Source organism: Nymphaea colorata, unplaced genomic scaffold, assembly GCF_008831285.2.
Source record: "Nymphaea colorata isolate Beijing-Zhang1983 unplaced genomic scaffold, ASM883128v2 scaffold0001, whole genome shotgun sequence".
Lineage (NCBI taxonomy): Eukaryota > Viridiplantae > Streptophyta > Magnoliopsida > Nymphaeales > Nymphaeaceae > Nymphaea > Nymphaea colorata.
The window spans coordinates 1,982,049-2,007,280 of record NW_022204507.1 but is presented as its reverse complement, the minus strand read 5'-3'; the positions used below and the strand labels follow the sequence as shown (position 1 = coordinate 2,007,280).

The following is a 25,232-nucleotide window of genomic DNA, read 5'->3' as shown; positions in this document are numbered from 1 at the left end:
CGAAGGAGAAGAGTTACCTCGCGCGACGGTCTCCCACGCTGGTGGATTCGGGTTCGGGTCTGGACCCGATCCGGCCCACCTACAAAAACAACGAGTGTTACAGGAACACTACAAAGCTCGTCTTGTCGCAAAAGGGTACACTCAAACATATACTTAGATCAAAAGAGAGGTCTGCTGTTAGATGAAGGCATTCGGCTATGAGAATGAGGTTCAGTTGAGGGAGACTCATGCACAGTTAGGGAGATCCAACAATCGGGCGTGGGGAAAAAGAGGCAAGCGAGAGGGAGAGTGTCGAGAGAGTGAGTGCTCGGTTGGGGAAGAATGCAGAAGAATAACGAGAATGACAGTGAGAATGAAAAGAGGTTGCGAGTGAAAGGAGCTGGCGGTAGAGGGAAAGTGCGGGCAGAGAGGAATGGTAGGGTGACGCAGAAGGGACAAAGTGCGGGAGAGGGGAAATGAGCAGAGGGTTCGGACAAGGGAGAAAGGGCAGGTGCAAATGAAAGAGAGCGTGCAGAGAGGGAGGAGAGAAGACAGAAGAGACGGGGAGAGAGTTCGACTAGAGAGAGCGTGGCAGGAAATAGTGTAGACAGAGAGCTCCAGACAGAGGGAGAGCAAGGGTGAGCGGGAAGAAGAAGAAAGAAGAGAGAGAGAGAGAGAGACCGAAGGGCTTAGACCTCCTACCGGCAAAACGAGAGAGCTATGAGGAGGGAGATGCTGAGTAAGGCGAGGGAGAAGAGCCCTCGCGTAGGGCTCTCACACGGGTGAGTTTCGGGTCCGAGTCTGCACCCTCTCCAGCCTAACCTAAAACAAAGTCGTGCGTTACATAGGCAGTGGGCGACAAACGGAGTTGCTGGTTGAATGGTCCAATCACAATGAACTGCTCGCCACCTGGGATCCAGCTGAAGAAATACAAAGACATTTTCTAGAGTTTTCACCTTGAGGATAAGGTCTGTTGAGGGGGGTGGGGGGAGCAGATTGTGAGGTGTCAAACTTACCAGGTGCTGGTATACGATATTAGTCACAGAGTTATTGGGATTAGTGGGTCGGACAGAGACCCAGTATGTAATAATCCCAACCCATGTCGGGCTGTATATAAGTCGAAAGGGGGCTAACCCTAAGGGGACGAAAAAGAAGGAATTACTGGGAGCTGCGCTTTTGGCGGCTGGGTTGTGAGGCGTGAGTGGTGTGGCTGGCCAAGAGGCTCTGAGCCCTTGAGCAGCTGAGAGTTCCTCTTGTTAGCCGAGAAGCTAACAAAAATATAATGAAAGATATTTTTTTGGGGGAGAGTTGGACTAAACACGTGGCTTGATGTGCCATCTTGCTTTATTTTCGAGTTTGATAAGTTTGTTTGATGAGGTGATGTAAAGGTGTTTTAGTGGGGATGCTGGTAATTTCCCCGTTTTCTGGTTGATGTATCTGATTGAGGTTCAATCTGCATCCAATCTAAGTCTTTTCTTTCCTTTTGTTAGAAAAAGGGAGAGAGATAGGTTTTTCCTTTTCTTGATAGGTTTTTGATGTTTTTAGTGCAGTTTGTGATGAATTACTGTTTAGCATTTCTACCATTTGTACAGATTTAAACAAAAGATTGTTATACGATGTTAGGTTTAAAAAATATTGATGTTGTTACTATTGTTTAGTAATCCCTACGATTTGGCATCATGTTTCATATATTCCTTATTTCTTTAGTAACTTGAAACTATGTGTGTTTTTCCCTTTTTATTTTAACTACGTATGTAGGTCAACAATGCAGGTGTTAATTTCAACACTGGATCAGATAATTCTGTGGAGTTTGCTGAAAGGGTTATTGAGACAAATTACTTTGGCACTAAACGGGTGATTGAATCTATGGTCCCCCTGATGAGGTCGGCTTTCAATGCACGAATAGTTAACACCAGCTCCAGACTTGGTAGGCTAAATGGCCGAAGGAACGTAAGTATACATTTTTCTTGTTTGCCTCTTTCATAATCTCCAATACGTGGTTTCTTCCACAACCTCTCTCACTTCGCAAAGAAGTTCCGCCCCAACCAAACTGCATTCAACTAGGGCAGGAACTTCCGGTTATTCGTGATTGAATCGAGTAGCTGAGTCCAGTTGTGGTATTGTTTGCCATCACAATGTTGTTTTTCATGATGCTGTTTTGTGAAGTTTATCGTGTGTGTCACTCTCACATTGTGCACATGCAGAATCTATCACGCCACATGCACATTCAGTCAACGTCTAACCTATCATGAAGCTCATATCTACCTGTGAAATCTGAACAGTTGGGTTTAAAAATCTCTACTCACAAGAGCTGATCACGAGAATACATCAGTTCCACATTTCAAACATGTCCACCATGTAGGCTTTTGAATCATTTCTCCCATACTCTATTTAAGCTTCTGAATTCCACATACATTTTTCTCAAACACCATATCCAATGATGAAGACTAAGAAATCTTATAATCTGTAAATCTTATAATCTGTTCACTCGCATATATATATATATATATATATATATATTCCATGTCAGCAAGTGCAAGACTACATGTCTCTATCGTGTTCCAAATCACACACTGCCATTCAAACAATCAGTCCATATTGCAAACCGTTAAAGAGTGTTTCTGCAATATTAGAAAGTTGGAGAGTAGGTCTTTAAATAATATCTTATGTTTCTTGGACTGAATTTGTAAATTTTGTATCGCCAGCTCTAATCTCTTTAACTTGAGATTAGGGTTACATTAATGATATCTTTTTGGCCTCTCTCTTTCTCATCGTAACATGGTATCAGAGCTTGATTTGGCGTCGACAGCCAGGTGAGTTCTCTGGTGACCCTCTTCTCCGGCGACCTCTTCCCTCCTCCCTCTTCTCATCGCCCATCTCTATTCCCTCTTATCACGCAATAAGGAGGCAGTAAGAGAATAGAGTTTGGGTGTGCTGCATGGAGAAGGACTTGATCACGCCTATGTGGAAGGCGTGTTCAGATCCTTATGTAGATCTTGTGGATGCTACTTCAGCTGTGATCAGAGTTTTACATTGATCGTGTACGGCAGGGTCAATCTGCTGGTTGTGGATGCAGTTTGACGTGAGGAGCTGCTGTCTGTGGATTCAGTTTTACGTGAGCAGCAGAAGGATCTACAGATCATGGATGTGAAATCTGTAAGTTGAGGCTTCTTGAATTGATGACTGCTGCTGATCGTAAATATGAGATATGTCAGTTGATATTGTTGGTCTCTTTGTCGTGCATTGTGGACAACTAGTTTTATGTGAAACAGCTGTATTTAGGAGTAGCAGCAGCCATCAATCGATGGTGGAAGAAGTTCCAGCCATCGACTGAAACAGTCTATTCAGGATTGTTGCCTAATTTATAGAGTTTTAGATTTGATGTTCGAGTCATAAGTGTTTTGCAAATCTTCTGTGTTGCCGTGCCTTTGATATTCCTCTGACATTCATGGTCAGTGTATTACATTTCAAAGTTGTGGGTAACAACTATATCATAAACTCTTAACTTGTGCGCCAGTTGGGTCTTCTTTATTTACTATGGCTGAAAACAGTAAATCTGAAGGTTTTACTAAATACATGGTGGCTGGATACCTTCTCTTATGGAACCGCGATCAAACTTAATGGTTCAAATTATGAAATATGGTCTAGGGTGTTCATAATGTCTGTAGCTGGTCATAAGAAGATATATGTTCTTGAGGAGGATGAACCTATTGAGAAAAAAGGAAAATATGTTGCGTGGGATGAAGACAATTATACTGTTATGTCTTGGATTATGAACAACGTGGAGTCTCATGTAGCTCCAACTATTGCATATTACACTAAGGCCAAAGATCTGTGGTCTTTCTTGAGGAAGACATACTCTCATGCTACTAATGTAATTAAGATTCTACAATTGAAAGAGGAGTTATGCAACATACGGCAAAGGGATCAAGACCTATCTCAATATTTTGCTACATTGACTGCTACATATGAACGGTTAAAAACTTTTCGTCCACCTTGCCAGCATTGCCATGCATCACACTTTGAAACTGGTATGGTAGCAAAGTTTCTATCTGGGTTATCTTCAGAGTATTCTGTGGCAAAGTCTCAAATCCTCACAGGCAGTGATTTTCCAGACTCAACAGACACATATAATAGGTTGAGTCATCTTGCAATCACTCTTTCTCAGCCTATGCATGATACACTTGTCTCTGCACTTGTGATATCAGGTGGATGTGGCCATAGTCCTTATGTTGGAGCTAGAGGATGTGGTGCAGGCCGTGGTGTAGGATGCGGTAGACAGGATGCGGTAGGCTTTAATGCACCTTCTGTGGCAAACTGGGTCATCTAGAGGGTCACTGTTGGGACAAGCATCCTCACCTCCATTCTGTTGGTCCTCCTGATCGGTGCAGGCAAAGGTCCTTCTTCATCCTAAGCAACCCACTCAAAGCCGACAAGATCTATGGTTAAGTCTTCTACTGATCTTCCTATATCCATGTCATATTCCCTTACTTAAGTAAGGATGAATATGATCTTGTTCTTGCTCAGAGGTCGGCCTTTACATTTGCCCCTACATCTGCCAATGCTACTGTAATGGACTCAGCCTTCTCTGTTGGTGCTCCTACCGATGACCCAGGTATGATGTGGATGATAGATTATGGCGCTTCCAGGTACTGTTGTAATCAACCACAAAACTTTTCATCATTAATCAGATTCTCTACACCACAACATGTCAGACTGGCTGATGGCAAGCTGTCCCCTGTTTTGGGCAGTGGTGATATCTACTTCCCACACTTAGGTACTATTGCACATGTGCTATATGCTCCTCAGTTTCCTGTTAACTTATTATCTGTTAAGCAGCTGACTATTGACTTATAGTGTAGAGCTAAGTCACCCGGGTGCACCATTTTTGGCCTCACTCCCGCATCGACGTGATACGGGTGTGCCCCTGATGCGCACCCGAAGTGGTCAAACAAGAGTCGGATGCAGTCAGCCGCACCTGACTAAAATCATCCTTTTCTGACTCGCGCCCGACTCGTGTTTGACGCAAGTCGGGTGCGGTCAAATGCGAATCGGTCTATTTTGGTCCAATTTTTAGGGTTTTTTTGTTTTTTATTTTTAACAAAGTCGATCGGGCACCGACATCAACCTCGCCCCTTTGCATCTGCTGTCTCTCGCCTGCGTTCGTCTCTTCCACCGGCGGCTACCTCTCTATTCGGCGACTGGCGTCCGCAACATGATCTCCATCTAGCGGCATCAGGTTTTCTTCTTTCCCTATTTCCTCTTCTTCGTCCCTCTTGGCCTCTTCTTTGTCCCTTCTTCTTCAACTCTCTTCCTCCTTTCTTCTTCGCCCCTCGTCGTCCCTTCTTCTTCATCCCTCTTCTTCATCTTCTTTGTCCCATCTTCTTCGTCCCTCTTCTTCGTCCTCTTCGTCCCTCTTAGCATGCATATTTGGTACTTGCCTTTTATGTTTACCTAATTTATCCTTTATTTTTTTATTTTTTCTAGAATTTGTGGTCTTTGTCATTTTCATCCATGTTTTCATGCTTATGTGATTGAATGTTTTTGTGTTTCTTGCTCTGCAGCTTTACAAAATAAATTGTTTTTGTTACTGTTATTAAAATTTTTTCACTGGTTTTTTTTTTTTTTTGCATTGCAGTTTATGATAATGATTAGTGGATAGCTCTTTAGAACAACGGATAACTCTTTAAACTTATTTATAGGCATTCATTCTGATTAAAAAACCAGTGCTTCTTTTGTTTTATATTCTGATTTTTGTGAAATCTGGATAGCTGCAGACTGCAGTTACGCAGTATATATCCTTTGAACTTTGCTGGTTTCTTTATATTTTGATTCTTCGTCTCTATTGCTGGTTTCTAATTTTCGTATTATGAATCAAGTTGTGTAATGTGTACTTGTGTAATTGTGTTATTCAAGTGCATGTGCATTTGGCCATTTATGACTGAAAGTGAACTATGCAGAGTCGCAGACTATCTATTCTTAAATTTGTTATATTTAATTTTTTTTTTTTTGAACTTTGAAAGGAAAACCATAAAAGATGGAAAACAGAACGAAAGGAAAAAAAGTTGTTTCAGATTCTCCTGCATTAGGTTTTTCATCTAGTGTGAATCGGGATGAAGGTGATGTTTCAAAGTCTTGTACAGTACTTGGTGAAACATATGCATCTGAAGAACAACCACTATGGAAAGAAATGAAAACAGTCACTAAAGATGTAGGCAGTGGCGGTGGAAATGTGCATTTTGTATGTCGATATTGTCAAGTTACATTTGTGGATCTTACACAAGAATTAAGGCACATTTGTTGAAGTTGCGAATTCAAGGATGTAAAAATGTTTCTACAGAAAAAGCTCGAGAGTTGAAGAGGTTGCAAGATTGTGCTGATGCAATCCACAACAAGAAGAAAATAAGTATTATTGTGACAAATCCTAAGAGTTATGATAGAAAAAGAAAGACTATAGAGAAATATTTTGATTCTTGCAGAAGAGCAGAAATAGATAAAGTGATTGCTAAGTTTTTCTATTCTAGTTGCATTCCTTTCAATGTAGCTAGAAATCCATATTGGAAGAACGCTTGTACTATGCTTGCAAATAGCAAATTATCATGATATATTACCTCTCGGTTCAGAAAGGTTGCGCACATCACTTCTTCAGAATGAAAAAAACAAGGTTGAGCAAAGTTTAGAAAGAAAAAAGTTTAAATGGAACACGACTGGGGTATCAATTGTTTCGGATGGGTGGACAAAGATGTCGACTAATTAATTTCATTGCCATTGCACGTGATGAACCAATATTTTTGAAGGCAGTTGATGCATCTGGAGAATATAAAGATGTCGGATATTTGAAGCAATTATTTGTAGAAGCCATCAAGGAGGTTGGTCCTGATAAAGTAGTGTAGCTCATTACAGAGGTATGATTTTTCACATATTTTTTGGACTCCATGTGTTGCACATACTTTGAATTTAGCACTGAAGGACATATGCAATCCTCCAAGTCAAGATGCAGATCCTAAGGGACATGAGCTATTCTCATGAATTCAAGAGATTAAAAAAGATGCAAGAAATATTAGAAATTTTATCATTACTCACCAAAATGCATTGTCTTTTTTCAGCAATCATTCTGATTTGAGATTGTTAAAGGTTGCACAGAGACACGATTTGCTTCAATAATTGTCATGTTGAAAAGAATTCAAAGAGTGCGAGATGCACTTATTCAAATGGTGTTTAGTTGAGAGTGGAGCTTTTATCGAGTTGAAGATGAGGCTAAAGCTCAAAGTATTAAAAACCTTATTGTTGAAGATAAATGGTGGAATAAAATTGCATATTTTTTGGATTTTACAGAGTTAATTTGGTGCATGCTGAGAGCTGTTGATAAAGATGCGTCTATGCTTCATAAAGTTTATGAAATGTGGGACGATATGATTGAACAAATTCAGTGTATAGTTTTTAAGAAAGAAAAAAAAACACATTGTACTTAGAGTTCTTTGGTCACATACATAGAATATTAGTTGAAAAATGGGATAGGAACAATACTCTCTTGCATTGCATGGCTCATTCTTTAAATCTCAAATATTACACTAAAAAATGACTTGAAAGAGCTCCTAGACGTGTTACTCCAAATCTAGATAATGAGTTAAAGAATGTCATGTATGGATACACTTTTTACAGATTCTTATACCAGAAGACAAGCTATTTGTGAATATAACAAGTTTTCTTTAGGAGATTTCAGTTTAGAAGGCACAGCAGAAACAAGAGAAGTTGATGACATAAGTCCTTTTCATTGGTGGGTGTCCTATGGATCAGAAACGCCCGTGCTTCATAAACTTGCTTTGAGGTTACTATCACAACCTGTTACATCATCGTGTTGTGAAAGAAATTGGAGTATATATGGTCATATACACAACATTAAAAGGAACAAGCTTACTAGCCAACGTGCAGAGGACTTGGTTTATGTGCATTCTAATTTGGGTCTTCTTTCAAGGAAAGAAAAGAAATACAAGTATTTCTTTATTAGGTTGTTTTGCTTTGCTCAGTTTCTTATCTTGTATTAGATTTTTTATATTTTTGTGGTACATATTTTTTATTGTTCAACACTTTAACTTTCGTCTTTAATAAAATGTAGTTGTGGATCATCTCAATATTGGAATGTAAATCTAGATGAATTTGATCGATAGAGAACACAATTTATATACTGTAACATGGATTTTTTTGATCGTGTTATTCCTTCTGAGGCGTTTGATGATGATGATATCGTTGAAAGCATTGAAGAAAATCAAGATATTGATGGAAGTGGACGTGGAACTCGATGATTCCAACTTGATTACTCGTTTATCAAGCAAGGTATATCTGGTATAGTGATATTGATTGTATATGTTGATGATATTGTTCTCACTAGGGAAAGTAATCAAACACTTAGATAAAACCTTAGTTAGCTTATGGAACCATGCACGGGGACTTTGTTTAAGTCCATAAATAGCTTTTTTAAGTTGCATACTATGAAACGCTCCCCCTGTCGCTCAAAACCAAGTGGTTGCTGCATATAGACGGTTTTAGAAAGATCTCCATACAAAAAAGCATTTTTCACATCCAGTTGAAATAGAGGCCACTCTCTTTGGATAGCAAGAGATATAATCAGTCGAATAGTGCCCAACTGAGCCACAGGCGAAAAGATTTCAAAGAAGTCAACGCCATAAGTCTATGTATATCCTTTAGCAACAAAACGTGCCTTGAACTGTTCAACTGAACCATCAGAATGATACTTGATAGTGAAAACCCACTTGGAGCCAATCACATCACATTGTTTCGGTGGATCCACCAATTCCCAAGTCTCTCGAGAGATAAGAGCATCCATTTCCTCCTGCATGGCTTGCCGTCACCGTGAATCTAACAGGACTTGATGGTGAGAAGAAGGGATCATGTGACTAGACAGAGCTCGATCAAACTGCACCAAACTTGTACTCAAATGGTCAGTAGAGACAGAATTAGAAATCGAGTGTAGTGTGCACTGTCGCTTGCCCTTATAAATAGCAATAGGGAGATCATTTGCAGAGTGGTCATCATTTAAACCTGATTCATTCTTATCAGTGGAGCTTACTTCTTGAGAAGACGTTGGTGGGCGGTTGGGAGAGGGATCGAGACGAGTGTAAACTACTGGAGGATCAAGGAAACGTTAACATAACATAGGTTGAGATGGAGGGATCGACTCCAGTGACACTGATGGAATAGAAAGAGGAACAAGTGTAGGCATCTCAGACGGAGAAGGACTTGAAGGGGAAAAATAAGGACGAGACTCAAAGAATGTAACATTCGCACTGATAATGTCTTTCTTGGTCTGGGGATCAAAGCACTTATATCTTTTTTTATTGGCTGAGTAGTCAATAAATACACATTTGATGGCTTGGACAACAAGTTTGTTTTTGTTTGGGCCTAGAATATGTGCAAAGCAGGTACATCCAAATACTTTAGGAGGTAAATGAATAATGATCGATTTAGATATAAAATTTGTATGGGAATACGTTCTTGGATGGATAAATAGGGTAATCTGTTAATGAGATAGCATGCAGTAAGAATAACATCACCCCAAAAATAGGCAGGCATGTGAGAATGTAGCATGAGGGTGCGAGCCACATTTAGGAGTTGTCGATATTTGCATTCAGCTACACCATTTTGTTGGGACGTGTGTGGATGTGTGGACAAGTATATTGAGGTCAAATTCCATGGTTGGCATAAAATTGAAGTAGAATGGAAGACTTGAATTCAAGAGCATTATAAGTGCAAATATCTTTGACAATGAAACCAAAGTGAGTTTTTTATTGCTTTGACAAATTTCTAAGGAATACATATGACTTCAGAAATTTTCCTTAACAAGAATACTCAACTGACTCTAGTAAAATCATCAACTAAAACAAGATAATACCAGAAACTCGAGTGAAAAAGAACCCGACTAGGACCCCACACATCCACATGAAGAAGACCAAACAGACTTTGACTAGATGGACTCTGACTCGAAGGAAAGCTGCTCCGTGTATACTTGCCTAACTGGCAAGCATCACATAAGAATGACTCTAATGCAGAAATATCTGGAAACATGTGACGAAGTTTATGCAATGATGGATGACCCAATCTGAGATGCCACTGGAAAGGAGAAGTCCTCGAGGGGAATGAAGATGCAACAACATCTACTGGGACAAATAAGAAATAGAGACCCTCACACTCATGGTTGCCACCAATCATCTTTCCAGTTAGTAAGTCCTGAAAAGAACAAGAATCAGGGTAAAAAATGACTCTATACCTGTCACCTCGGTGTAGGGTGCGGGTGCCAGTGCGGCACATCTCAAAAAATTTAGGTGCGGCGAGAGTATTTTATTATTATTATTATTATTATTATAATATTTATATAATATATATGACAAAAAATTGTCTATAAACCACAAAATTATTAAATAACATGATCAAAATTACAATTTGCTAATCATGTTATCATTATCAATCATTAGTTCAATATTCAACAAGAAATATACTCTAGTTTTGAGCTCACAAAATCAGAGTTCATACAGTCATACTTCATAGTTCATATATCAATACATATTACATCATGTTTTTACAGAAACACTTTGCCACAAAAGACCTTGGACAACTTCATTATTTTATTGGTATTAAGGTGGCCTGTAGTAGTAAAGGAATTATAGTGTCTCAAAGAAAATATGTTCTTGATCTTTTGCAGGAAACAAGTTTATTGGGGGTTAAACCTGCCACACTTCCCATGAATCCCCATATTTATATATATACATGTCGATGAATCAGAGCTTATTGACTCTAGATCTTATAGATCTCTAATAGGAAAACTGTTATATTTGATTGTCACTCGCTCTTACATTAGCTTCGCTGTGAATAAGTTAAGTCAATTCATGGAAAAACCCTAGAAGGTTCATTGGGACGCTGCTCTATTGATTGTCAGATACTTGAAATCACCTCGGGAAATGGGTTATTGTTCAAAAAGGGAGAAGGTGTTGACATAGAAGCGTATAGTGATGCTGAGTTATGCAGGGTCTGTAAATGACAGGAAGTCTACTACAGGTTTTTGTGTCCTTATGGGAGGTAATCTTATTTCTTGGAGGAACAAGAAGCAGAATGTCATGGCTCGATCTAGTGTTGAGTTGGAATATAGGGCTATGGTTCAAACTGCGGCTGAAATGTCATAGGTCAGATCAATGCTTCTAGATTTGAGTGTTTTAGTGAATCTCTCAATGAAGATGTATTGTGACAACAGGGCAACAACCTATATTGCAAACGATACTGTTTTGCTTGAGAGGACGAAACACATTGAAGTAGATTGCCACTATGTTCGGGACTTAATTCAAGAATGAGTTATTAGCTCTATTCATGTTTCCTCAGAAGATTAGGCAGCTGATATTTTCAGCAACTCTCTTCCCATAAGTGATTTCATGAGAGGTTATAACAAGCTGAGCATGATTGATATCTATGCTCCAGCTTGAGGGGGAGTGTTAAAGAGTGTTTCTTTTCTGCAATATTAGAAAGTTGGAGAGTAGGTCTTTAAATATTTTCTTATGTTTCTTAGACTAAATTTGTAAATTCTGTATCGTCAGCCCTAATCTCTTTAACTTGAGATTAGGGTTACGTTAATGATATCTTTTTGGCCTCTATCCCTCTCATCATAACACAAACCTATACATAATTTCATAACATCTGAATGCTTATTCTTTTCTAACCTGCTCTTCGTATGAATTCTATATAGACTTGCAGTCAGACTAATTTCCTACAACATATTTAGCTCATCGGATCAATCTTAGCATGCTGATTTCCTAGCACACTTTCTTAACTACAACATGTAGTCATGCATATAAGAATACATATACTCAGTTTCGGTACACATATACATTCATATTGATCTATTTACCTGTGAACATAAGAAAAAGAATCACATATGGCACCAACTATGAATATTCTCAAAGCACACATTTCTAAATTCAACATGCAATCAATCTGTTTTATGCATCAGTCCGTACACTTTATGCACCAGTCCCTATACTTAACTCTTCACCCATATATACATTTATATATCTTTACATACATATAAATACAACAACATACAAGAACTACATTCTGCCCTTAAGTCTAAACATTTCCGTAACTGTAAGTCTGAAAGGAATTCTAATTCAGCTTGTAGATATGTTTATTCCACCACAGTCCACCAACACCACAGCAGCTCACTCTCTACCCTTGCAACATATATTATTTATATATAATCAGGTTTTAACTTATCCATTGAAAATTACATATATGTCAACATACAGATACGTGATTGTGTCTCAATACTTACTTGAGTCCTCCAAACAGAGACAGCCCTAATTTACTCTGTTCCAGACCTTCCTCCTTTCTCAGTCTACACACACATACATATAAATAGGAAAAGCTCTGATTCGTTCAGCACCTCCCTTGACTTATTGGCTTCTTTGTGCAGTCTACAACTAAGTCAATGGAGGGAGTAAAAGCCAGTAAAATTTTGCTTCAGATATTGATAAGGAATGCACCCAAAAGAGACTCTTTTTCTCCCTTATTTTCTCAATTTCTATTGCTGGGACACTATTCCTTAAGGCAGTAGAAAAATAACAGCTACAATAGTGTAGTATAAGGTTAAATAGAACCTCTACTTGTCAAGGTGAGCCTTTGATTCCCTCCATCCTTTCTTAATGAGTTATTTGTTTTTTCCTATGCATCCTAACTATCATTCTCTTATTTCCAACAACTTCCTTTATTATTGCTACAACTACCCCATACTGACTGATTTAATAATTAGTTTGCTTTCCAGAACAAATATATATATATATATAGCCTTTACTTGAAGTTATCCCTTGACTATATATATTATATGTATTTACATGCATATCTCTATTTTCACTTGTTTGAAATTGTGGGGCCTTACAGTGGGAGCAGCCAATATATATATATATATATATATATATATATATATATATATATGTCTTTATATATATGTATATATAGATATATATAAAGATATGTATATAAAATAGTAAATTAACTATGTAATATATTTGTTGCAGCCGACAGTCTTAGAGAGAGAATCATTGTTCATTAATTAACCCTAATCTCAATAATAAAGAAATTAGGGCAGAGGTAAAGGCTTCTAAATAACATCAACAAAAAATAGGGGAATGTTTAAAGAAAACTCCTAACTATTAAATATTGCAAAGAACCACCTAGAAACTTAAAGTCTTTTAATTCAACACTCCCCCTCAAGCTAGAGCATACAAATTAATCATGCTCAGCTTGTCACAACATTTAGAGAAATCACTAATAGGAAGAGATTTGGTGAAAACATCTGCAACGTGATCTTCAGATGATACATGAATAGTGGCTATGGTTCCTCATTGAACAAGATCCCGAATGTAATGGCAGTCCACTTCAATATGTTTAGTTGTCTCATGGAAAATTGGATTGGTTTGCAATGTATGGGGCTGCTCGATTGTCACAATACATCTTCATAGGAAGAGGAATTGACACACTTAGGTTAGATAGCATGGATTTAGCCCAAATCATTTCAGCCGCAATTTGAGCCATAGCTCTGTATTCAGATTCTACACTAGATCTTGACACCACACCTTGCTTTTTGCTTCTCCAGGATATAAGGTTGCCTCCCACAAATACACAAAATTCTATGGTAGACTTCTTGTCTTCGTCTGAACCAGCATAGTCAGCATCAGTATAGGCTTCCACTTCCAAGGTTTTGCCTTTTGTGAACAAAAGTCTTTTACCTAAAGACAATTTCAAATATTTGACCACCATTAAAGCTGTATCCCAATGAACTTTTTTGGGTCTTTCTATGAATTGACTTAGCTTCCCCACTGCAAAGCTAATGTCTGGTCTGATCACAGTAACATAAAGGAGCTTCCCAATAAGAAATTTGTATGATCGATAATCCAATAATTTTGATTGGTCATCATAAAGATGTATGTGTGGATTCATAGATAGATTGGCCGGTTTAGCTCCTAGCATCTCGGTGTCTTGCAATAAATCAAGAATATATTTCCGTTGAGATAGAACTACACCTTCCCTGTTGCGAGTAACCTCTATCCCTAAGAAATATCGTAGTTGACCAAGGTCTTTCGTCACAATTTTTTTTTGTATCAGAAATTTCTTGATCGGAGTCACCTGTCAGGATAATATCATCAACATAAACTACTAGAATGGTCATACCCTGGAATTCTTCTTGATAAACAGAGAATCATCAAGAGGGGATCTTGCAAAGCCACACTTTGATACTACCTCAGAGAACTTGTGAAACCACACACGAGGACTCTACTTGAGTCCATAAATAGCCTCTTCAGTTTGCATACTTTTTCATACTTCCCTTGTCGTTCAAACCCTGATAGTTGTTGCATATAGATAGTCTCATCGAGATCACCATACAAAAAGACATTTTTGACATCGAACTGGTACATGTGTCAGTCATGGTGTACAACCACGAAGATGATAAGACGAATGATTCCCAACCGGGCAACATGAGAAAATGTGCCAAAAAAATCAACACTGTACATGTAGCCCTTAGCAACCAATCGAGCTTTATATCTTTCCATTCCATAGAACCATCAGAATTATATTTCACTGTGAATATCCACTTTGAGCCAACAATGTCACAATCACGAGGAGAATCAATAATTTCCCAGTGCCTCGCTGAACTAAGGCATCAGTTTTATCTTGCATCAGTGTTGTACGATATGTACGATACGAGGCCGTATCGTATGATACGATACGTCTCTTTTACAAAATACGATACGATACACCCCCTGTATCATAAATAGGGGTGTATCGTACCTGTATCTTACGATACGTACGATACAAGCCCCTGTATCGTATGGTACAGTGCGATATGCCCCATACCGTACGATACAAGCTGATTTCAGAAAAGGGGGCCCGGAACCCTCCTTTTTTCGAGGTTTTTTTTTTAATAAAAACCTGGCCCTTCTTCATTTTTAACCTAGAGATTGTGCTGCCGTGGAGAGAAATCATGGATTTCCATTGTTAAATCATCTATTTTCAAAATGAAATCATTGATTAAACTATGGATTTGTGCGTGGGTGGCTGATTCCCATTGGGAGGAAAAAGGTTTTTTTTTAAATCGTGAAGATGAAAATGAAGAAGAAGATGGAGATGAGGATGAGAATGAATATGATGAAGATTATGAATGAGAGTCAAGAGTGCTTTCATTTTATATGTATTGACATTGAACATTTTCACAATTTTATTATCATCTTGTGATGTAATCATGTAATAATACATAACTTCTAAAACTTGTTTTTTGATGTGGTATTTCATAGACTTATGGACCTTATGACTTATGAATCTATGTGTTTTTTATGAAGAACACATTATTCTTGATTTTTACTGATTTTTTATGAATTTTTCAAATTATTTTCCTAATTTTTTCTGATTTATTAAGAAAAAATGATACGATTACGATACATTACGATATTTTACGATACAGCGTATCTTAAAGCCAGACCTTTGTCTCTAGTGGGTATCTAATGAAGCCTATTGGTGAGAAGTAGAAACCGCATGGATAGTCAGAGCATAAATAAACTGTTGCATACTTTTAGTTTTACCAACACCGTCAGTAGAAACAAAATGAGATATAGGATGCAGAGTACATTGCGCTTGCCTTTGCGAAGAGCAACAGGTAAGTCCTCGCAGGGATCAGAGATAACTATAGTGGGCTCAGATGAACTAGGTATACTCACCTCAGATGTACTTGCCTCCTGATGTCACACCCCGACCTTTTTGACACACAACCATTTTTTTTTTAAACTCCAATTGAGGTGTGACTACACATCAGTTCAAAAAGAAATGAGCCAAGCAATTCAAAACAATGGGGCAAGCTTTCCATTTTATATAGCCTTTCAGTTCAACTGTACATTTGACCAAAAATGCCCCAAAATCACAACATCGATGCCTAATAAAAAACAAGGCATCAGTAAAACCAAAACTCGACGCGCCGGCACTACAAAAAAAAAACAAAACCCAAAACCTCCCCAGTAGGACGTAAGTGTAGCCATCTGCTCAGCCTGCTGCCCCGGGTCCGCCAAAACCTGAAAAAAAAACAACTGAAGGCTTAGCCTTCGCAGTATGGCAACAAGCCAGGAAAAGTCCAAACCCTCTTAGGTAGGGCTCAATTATACAATCACACATCAGAACAATCTATCATTATGTCGTGTCAGGACACGACATGCAGAGGCCACTCAATGGCTACAATAACATAATTTCAATCACATGCAAGGCATCCTCAAACATGTCACTTGCATTCAAAAGCACAACAGTCACATGCACAACAATCCTATACATTTCAATCACATACATTTCAGTTTCATTACTATCAGTGAATTTACAGTTCCTGTGGGTGCAAACACAGGCACGTGCACACCGCATGCGGCCCACAGCCGAGAGACAACCCTCGTGGTGGCCCAGAACAGTATGGTTCCATCTATCCGCTGCAGCGGTAGAGCACTCATCCATGGATGTGTGAATTCGAAGGAGAGATACTCAGCCTTCCCTAGGACACCCAGGTTGGGAAGGCGGGAGCCTACGCTCCAAGCACATCACACAACAGTACCCTGGGGCCTTGCACCGCCTGCGCTCCGAACAGGCGAGACCAGTGGCGAAAGCGGGACAACTTCCATACACATAGTCACATCCCACTGGCCTCTCATCTCTTATTCTTTCATTCTTATACTTATACTTGCACAAACACAATTAACTGGCTAGCTCATGAGGTTGGTTCACTTCACGAGTGAACCCACACCTCCAATTGCCTCCACACGAGGGTTACACATAACCACAACAGTTTTGGCTAGCCGTCATAACAATATGAGTATAACTACCCACTGTACAAACATTTGCATCATTGCCCGCGGCAATGGGTATTCAATAAACATAACATTCACATTCATCATCATAACAATCACATATTTGAAAACTTAGCCAAACCACAGAGAGTAGTCTCAATCTGTGGTGGGCTCGTAGCTGTCCTATGCATTTATCATTCTAGAATGCTTTCTAATGCACAATTGGGGTCGAGGAGACACTCGACTCGATACCCCGCCTCATCTGTCCTAAACAGTTATCAATTCTAGCATGCACATGCAAATGCGTAACATTATCAAAACAATTACTATAAGCCTTTCAAAACAATTCATATCATATATCAATTTATGTACATGCATACACACATTCATTCACGGAACACTCAATCAATTCACATCACAAATCCTAAGATCCCATGATCCTAAGAACACGCATTCATTCACTTGCCCAGACAGGGATTTGCCTGGAATGTCGCCATACCTGTGGCGCGTTCACAAGAATCTTCAAAATGCCTCGAGCTTCGAATCCGGTAGCTCAAGGTCGACGGGACGTACCCGGTGTACCTGCAAACACAAACACAAGATAAGATTCCTACTACATACCTCAACAATTCAAACAAAAACAAAACAAAATCATTGAGGCACGTGTCATCGCCTCAAGAGGGTGTCGACGGGTAGTGTCGACCCACAAGTTCTCCAATAGGTCACTTCCCAACTTCTAGCCGTGCCAATAGATGCCAAAACTCAAAGCCCTCAATCCGTCTATCACTAACGCCTTTCTCAAAACTCTCTTTTCTTAAATCAAGGCGTCAACCCCAAAGATACATCCAACTTATGTACGTTATCCCTATTTAACTCCAAGATGCACCCGTTCCCAAAAACGCATGCTACAAGCTCACTAAAACGGTCCTAAATCTTCCCCACAACCTCACAAATCCTACCATGTTTCCTCTAATGCTTCGAAAATTAATCCATCAAGCTTAAATAATCATCCAAAATATGAATCTTCGCTTTCCAACATAATTGCAAGCTTTCCCCCAAAAACGAAATCACTAACATGTGCTCCAAATAATCAATTCTAAGCTCTAGCATGCTCAAACAATAATTATACGCGTTCCCAAGAAAAATATATCATAAAATAGGTTCAATTTCGCCTTGCTCACCCCGATTGAAGGTCTAAACTGCTGTAATCCTCCCGGCAGCCACCTCACGCGTCCAAGTGGTCCCCAAACGGCTAAAATCCTCCAATGCCGCCACTACCAAGGCCTTCTCTAATTGCTGTTACGAGGGGGAGGACAAATCCCCAAGCTGAAATCGGATCCAACAGTGATAGAATAATGAAAATCAGTGAGAGAGAGTGCTTGATTGGAGAAAATAGAAAACAAACAGAAAATGGGGAGAGAGCATGAAGCGTGGACAGAGAGGGAGGTCGAATAGAGGGAGAAAGAGAGAAAAACGGAGGGGGACTGATAGGGGAGAGGGTTCGGTCAAAAGGGGAAAAGAAGGCAGTGAGGGGAGAGGACGGGAGAGAAGAGAGAGACGGTGGAGAGTGAGGAGAGGGATTGTGTGGAGAAGAGGGCACGAGAGAAAAGAGGGAGACGGCCAGAGAGAGGCGTTGGGTGAAGAGGGGAGACGAGAGACAGTGGGAGAGGGAGGAGGGAAAAGAAAACGGGAAGAAGAAGAGAGAAGAGAGGAAGAAGCAGGGGACGACAGGGTACACCTCAAGTGCCGCCATCGTCGCCGCCGCCGTCGTCTTCTTCCCTGAGTTCCGGTCGTGGGTAAGGAGGAGACGGTAAGAGGAAAACGAAGGAGAAGAGAAAACGAGGGAGGAGAGACGGCGTCGGGCTCCCTCGCGTGGGGCTAGGGTCCGGGTCTGGACCCTGACCCGACCCACTCTGCCCAAGCGCCTCGCGTTACACCTGAGAAGAGGTTGGGGAAGGATCATGACACGGGTTCTGTTAACGTGTGTAGACCAGTGGAGGATTACGAAACTTGGAAACCATAGAAGGAGAATCACTAGAAGAAGACTCACATGTGAATGACGGCAATGGAATAGGAGGAATAGATAGTGGGTCAAATGGTTGTGGCATCTCTATAGAGGTAGGAGTGAGACTATAATAAGGTTGAGACTCAAAGAATGTGACATCCGCATTGATATACTCTTTTTGAGTCAAGGGGTCAAAATATTTGTAACCTTTATGATTTTTGGAGTAGCCAATACAGATATACTTAATTGCTTGAGCAACCAATTTATCACGTGTGGGTTCAAGGATGTGAACAAAGCATGTGCAACCAAATACTTTGGGAGTTATTGGAAACAAAGGTCGTTGTGGGTGCACAAGTTCAACGGGAACATGGTTGTCAATAGAGGATGAAGGTAAATGGTTGGTCCAGTAACAGGCAGTGAGGATGGTATCTCCCAAAAAATAAGCAGGTAAATGAGTTTGAAGCATTAGGGAACGCGCCACGTTTAAAAAGTTGTTGATGTTTTCGCTTAGCCATTTTGTTGGGAGGTATGAAGACAAGTAAACTGAAGGGAAATGCCATTACCGGAGTAAAATTTCATTAAGGTAGATGCCTTGAACTCAAGAGCATTATCAGTTCGAATACTTTTAACAAGAATACCAAACTTACCAAACTGTGTCTTTATTTCAATAATAAGGTTCTTGAGAGTACATATGACTTCAAACTTTTCTTTCAAAAGGAAAACGCAAGTGACTCGAGAGTAATCATCAACAATGACAAAGAAATAACGAAAACTAAACCTACTAGCAACTCTACTAAGACCCTACACATCAACATGAAGAAGATCAATAGTTCAAAACAGGACGAACTAAGACTTGATGAATAACTGTTACGGGTGTGCTTGCCAAGCACTGAAACGACTCTTATACTGATAGATGAGGAAGTAGGTGACAGAGCTTGGAGACAGATGGATGACCAAGTCTGAGATGCCATTCGAAGGAGGATGACAATGAAAAAGTCAAGGAGGCTGCAATACCCACAGAATCAGACAGGATGTAGGTGCCCCCTTTTTCATAGCATCCATTAATCGCCTTCCCAGTTTGCAAGTCCTGAAATGAACATAAACCAGAGTAAAATGTAACACGACAATGTAAATCATTAATCAATTGTCTAACTGACAAAAGATTAGTGGGAAACTTAGGGGCATATAACACATTAGGAATTGTCCTAGACTGAGAAATCTTAATCTCTCCATAACCCATAATAGGAGACCATCTACCATCTGCAAGTCTCACATGACGTGTTTGACGTAATGTGTGTAGTACGGTAAACATAGAGGGTCTACTACAAAAGTGCCTCGATGCTCCTAAATTAATAATCAAAGTAGTACCTGTATTGTGTGAAGTAGTATTGACAGACATAGCATTGTCTATCATAATTGTGGAGGCCAACATGTGAATAGATCTGTGTGTCAAGAACTGCTCATACTCTGATATTCACAGTTAGAATTTATGGATTAGCACTAATGTAAGTATACATAAATTTTTTTATATCTACTGTCATATATCTTAAACTCCTAGTATTTTGATGTATGATTTGTATATATAAATATATGTGTGTATACTTATGACTTTTTTTAATTATTTTCCTTTTATTTTTCGTGCCTTTTTTTGTTTTATTTTCTTTTTATATTTACAAAGGAAGTAGCTGTTGGCAACTCCAACGGCTAGATTTCTAGCCGTTGGGAGCTGCCAACAACCACTTCCTCTTCCCCCTTTCTTCTTTCTTTCTTCTATAAGTAAGGGACTTGGAACCCTTGTTATGTCAAGGCTTTTAGGCCTCCCTTGTATATTCTTTTGAGATCAATATATATGTTTTCTTCTCCTCAAATTTAAGGTTTGTTTTGTGTGAACTATTGGAGTTGCTGGAATCTTCAAGAGTATATCTCTTGAAGCATTTGTATTCTCAAATTTGGGCCTGATTTACAATAGTCACAGTCTCAGGATGAAAAGAAGATAAAGACCTCTCTACTACTGATGAAGCTGCCTGGACAGATCCAATAAGAGACTGTAATGAATTCTTGCCATACTTAGATACAACATCTCTTCCTAGGGATGCAGTGGAAGGACAACCATGTTTATCCCAACGTCTGTTTTCCAAATGCCCTATTTTCCCACAGAAGGTGCACTGAAATCTCTCTCGACCTCCTCCTGACCCTCGACCTATGCCCCTCCCCTTGGAGAAACTACGTCCATGGCCTCCTGAAGTCACCAAGGTAGAGGCAAGAGCATCACTGGAAGGCAGAGAAAGGGTCACAACAAGACACTTAAGTCTATTGTAAGCCTCAACTAGATCAGGGATTTTTGCTCCAATCAACATTTGTGTCTTTGCTATTGTGTATTCGGGAGGGAGACCATGTTGCAACCATAGACTGTTTACCATGAGTCTTGTGGCATGTTGCACATGGGGGACATAAGACTTTAAGTCTTTCATAGATTGACTTGATGAGCAAGACTTTGGTTGCCCTGTTGCAAATTAAGTAATTCCTCCTCCACCTACAAGATCTTGCTAACATTCTTGTCATTAGAGTACGTTTGTTTAAAAAAATATCACATTTGTTTGGAATATACAGTATGCAATAGTAGAGTTAATATATTGTGCACACTATTCATGATTCATGACATGGCAATATTTATTATTTTTTTCTATGAGCTATATTTTCCACTCTTCTCCACAGGCTCATTTTCTTCTATAACATGCTCCTTCCGATGTCCAATCACAGACATGATAAACACACAAGACCAAATCTCATAGTTAGAACCATCTAACTTTACAGTAGAGCCATAATGGATTTCCACCAATTTTAAACTCATGTAAGGAATCAGGTTTGGGCAGCCATTGTAAACCTGTCCAGAGAGTTCTGCCCAAAAACAGAGAGGAATATATAAAGTAGAATGAGCAGAAATAAACAGTCGTCCAACACCACACAACAGAGTAAACAATATCATGTAGATGCGCAACACTTCTTCCAAACAAAATTATAAATAACCAGACGGTAGAAGTAAACGATATTGTGTGGATGAAGCAGCATTTCTTCTAAACAAGTATAAATACCTCCACAGCAGATTACTGTCCACCTGCTAACAATATGCGCAACACTCCACAGCAGATTGCTGTCCACCTGATAACAGCCACACCACAAATAACAATGACTAATCCACAACCACTTGTGTTGTCTCCTCCCACAAAGACTTGCCCCTTCTTTAATGCATCTGATGCTGCTGCATCAGCAGATTATTGTTTCCTATCCTCCAGGAATCATCAAATAAGACAAAAAAAAATGCAGCGTTGACTGCCGTAGAAATCATAGAGAGCAGTCCTCCACTTGGCTGCTTTGATCATAGAACAACGTCAGCCCATAAGACGTTAACTAACGAAGACTCCCACGCAGCTGCGCCAATATATATTTCTATTGATATCTGTTAGAATATATTGTATTGGGAACCGGGTCCATATATGGACCCGGCCCTATGGGGCACGGATACCGAGGCGGGCTCGGTACCCTAGGCGGCACTCTTTCTCTCCCTCCTATATATTCTTCACTTACATGTAATTGTAGAGTTAAGTGAATATAATTTTCTCTCTCCTAGGGTTGCGGTTTGCCCCTAGGTCAGAGCTTCCCCGTGGTTTTTCACCTCTTTCTGAGGTTTTCCACGTATATTGTGTGTTCTTTCTCTGCTCTCTCCTTGTGGTTCGTGTTTCTACATGGTATCAGAGCCACCGTGTGTGAGATCGTTGGTGTGCAAGTAGTGTTTTTTCGCCGTTCACGTGTCGCCTCCGTTGCCGTTTCCAGCACCGCCGCCGACACTGTTCCCAGCGCCGCTGCTGTTGCTGTCTGCAGTGCTGACGCCGTCTGACGCCGTCCAGGAACGCCGCCGCCGTCCATCGTTTCCATCGTTTCCGCCGACCAGGAACGCCGCCGCCGTGGTTCCCAGCGCTGCCCTGCCCGGCCGCCGTCGCTGCTCCCAGCGTCGCCGTCTCTGCTCCCAGCGCCGCCGTCGCCTGGGTTATCGTCGCTGTTCCCAGTGCTGCCCTGCCGCCGTCGCCTGGGTTAGCTGCGCCGCCGCCGGGTGTCTTGTTTCCGCCGCCGTGGGTTGTGCCCTCTCTGCCGCCGGTTGTGACCTTCTTTGGGGATTGCGATGGCTGATGCAGTGATGCCCAAGCTTGATGATGCCCTCGACACGGGCAACAATACCAAGGGTGAGAACTTGCCTGTTCATGTCACCTCCATTCGGCTGAATAAGGATAACTATCTCTCGTGGTCTGCTGCCCTAGAAATTGGGATTACTAGTCGTGGTTGCCTGCACTATATCACTGGGGAGAAGCCTGCACCTTCTAAAACTGATTCGCAATGGCCGACCTGGGCGTTGGAGGATAGTCAGGTAAAAGTATGGATTATTAGTTCGGTTTCCGCAGATATTCAGCCTTTGATCTTGCGTAAATCGACGGCGTATGATATGTGGACTGTTCTTGCCCGTATGTATGGTCGTAAGAAGCGTGTTTTACGTGCCTATCAAATCAAACGTAGCATATATGCTCTTAAACAGGGAGATTTATCTGTTGCCTCCTTCTATGCCGCCCTGAAGACCAAATGGGAGGAACTTGACTATCATGTGAATGATGACTGGAAATGTGGTGTAGATCATGCCCTGTATTGGGAAAAGGAATGGATGGACCGCACCTTTATCTTCCTTGGAGGCCTGCGTGATGAGTTTGAAACCATTCGAAGCCAGATTCTTAACTGTGATGAGATTCCTGGAATCGAAGAGGTGTATGCCCGTATTGAGTCTGAGGAGCAACGGCGCCAGATTATGCATATTGACTCCCATCAGGGGAATTCTCCAGCAGCCTTTGTGAGCCATACTTCTGGGACGGGGCAGCGTCCTACTCGACGATGCAGCCATTGCAACAAAGTGGGTCATTCTGTTGATTTTTGTTGGGATCTTCATCCTGAGAAGCGTCTCGTCCGCGGTCGTCCTCCTCCTCATCGCCGAGCCTCTTCTGTGCCAGAGCCTAGCCCGGGGTCGTCCAATGTTGCCAAATCCAAGCTCTCCTCAGATCAACTCAGAGAGTTGCAAGCCTACATTAGTCGGTTGTCTACCCAGGATGATGCTTCTACTTCTGAGGGGGCTAAGTTAGCCCAGGCTCTGGTTGCTACTAGTGATCAAGGTAATTCTTCTCTCGGTGATTGGATTGTTGACAGTGGGGCTACTCATCATATGACAGGGGACCCTACGATGTTTCAAGAGTACAAGTTGACCTCTGGGCAGCAGCGTGTGTCTATGGCTGATGGTTCTTCTATCTCTGTAGCTGGAAAAGGGAGTTTATCACTACTGAACAAATATTGTCTTCATAATGCCCTGCATGTTCCCAATATTCCCGTAAATTTGTTATCTGTCAGCAGTATTACCAAAGAGCTAAACTGTAATCTAATTTTTTCTGCTGATTGTTGTTTCCTGCAGGACTTGGGGACGGGGCAGAAGATTGGGATTGGTTCGGCTATTGATGGGCTCTACAGACTGCCCGTTCGAGTTGCTTCTGCTTTGATGTCAGCCACCAGTGGTCAGTTGCCTGGCGTGGAGGCCAGATCCGTCATTATGCGTTGGCACGAGAGACTTGGTCATCTTCCCTTCCAGTTGCTTAGAAAGTTGTTTCCTAGGATGTTTCATTCTGTTTCTTTGGACACCTTCGCCTGTGAAGTGTGTCAGTTGTCTAAGCATGTTAGGGCCTCGTACCCTATTTCGTTCAATAAAGCCAACCGTCCTTTTGCTTTGGTTCACTCTGATGTTTGGGGTCCTTCGGGAGTACCCACTTGTCGTGGCTTTAACTATTTTATGACTCTTATTGATGACTACTCCCGGTGTACGTTCGTGTATCTGTTGAAAGAACGTAGTGAAGTTCCCGACATTGTCAAAAACTTTGTGGCATTTGTCGAAACTCAATTCGAGACCACTGTTCAAGCCTTCCGCACTGATAATGCCCGAGAATATGTCTCCCAATCCCTTGATGACTTCTTGCGAAGCAAGGGTATTATTCATGAAACATCCTGTAGCTACACCCCTCCTCAGAATGGCGTGGCTGAAAGAAAAAACCGTCATTTGTTGAATGTTACCCGGGCAATTATGTTTCAACGTCATGTCCCTAAGAGGTACTGGGGGGACGCACTTCTCACTAGTGCCCACCTTATCAACCGTATGCCTACTCGTGTGTTGGATGGTCATTCCCCTTATTCTGTGTTGTGGCCCACTCAGAATCCCTGGCCTCTAACCCCTCGAGTGTTTGGGTGTGTTTGTTTTGTCCATGATCATAGTCCCACTCTCAAGAAACTTGATCCTCGGT

The 25,232-nt window shown here is 40.8% G+C and overlaps 1 protein-coding gene across 4 annotated transcripts in view; it reads left to right on the top strand.

Annotated features, from left to right (window-relative positions):
- The window catches only part of LOC116267895 (uncharacterized), a 79,137-nt gene that overhangs the window by 38,393 nt on the left and 15,512 nt on the right, over window positions 1-25,232 (top strand). For 3 of the 4 annotated variants that reach the window (XM_031649821.2, XM_031649820.2, XM_031649819.2), the window contains one exon: window positions 1,738-1,929. The exons of the other annotated variant lie outside the window; for it this stretch is intronic. In XM_031649821.2, the coding sequence (XP_031505681.1) occupies window positions 1,738-1,929 (192 nt within the window). The remainder of the gene's footprint in view (window positions 1-1,737; window positions 1,930-25,232) is intronic. 4 annotated transcript variants of the gene reach the window in all.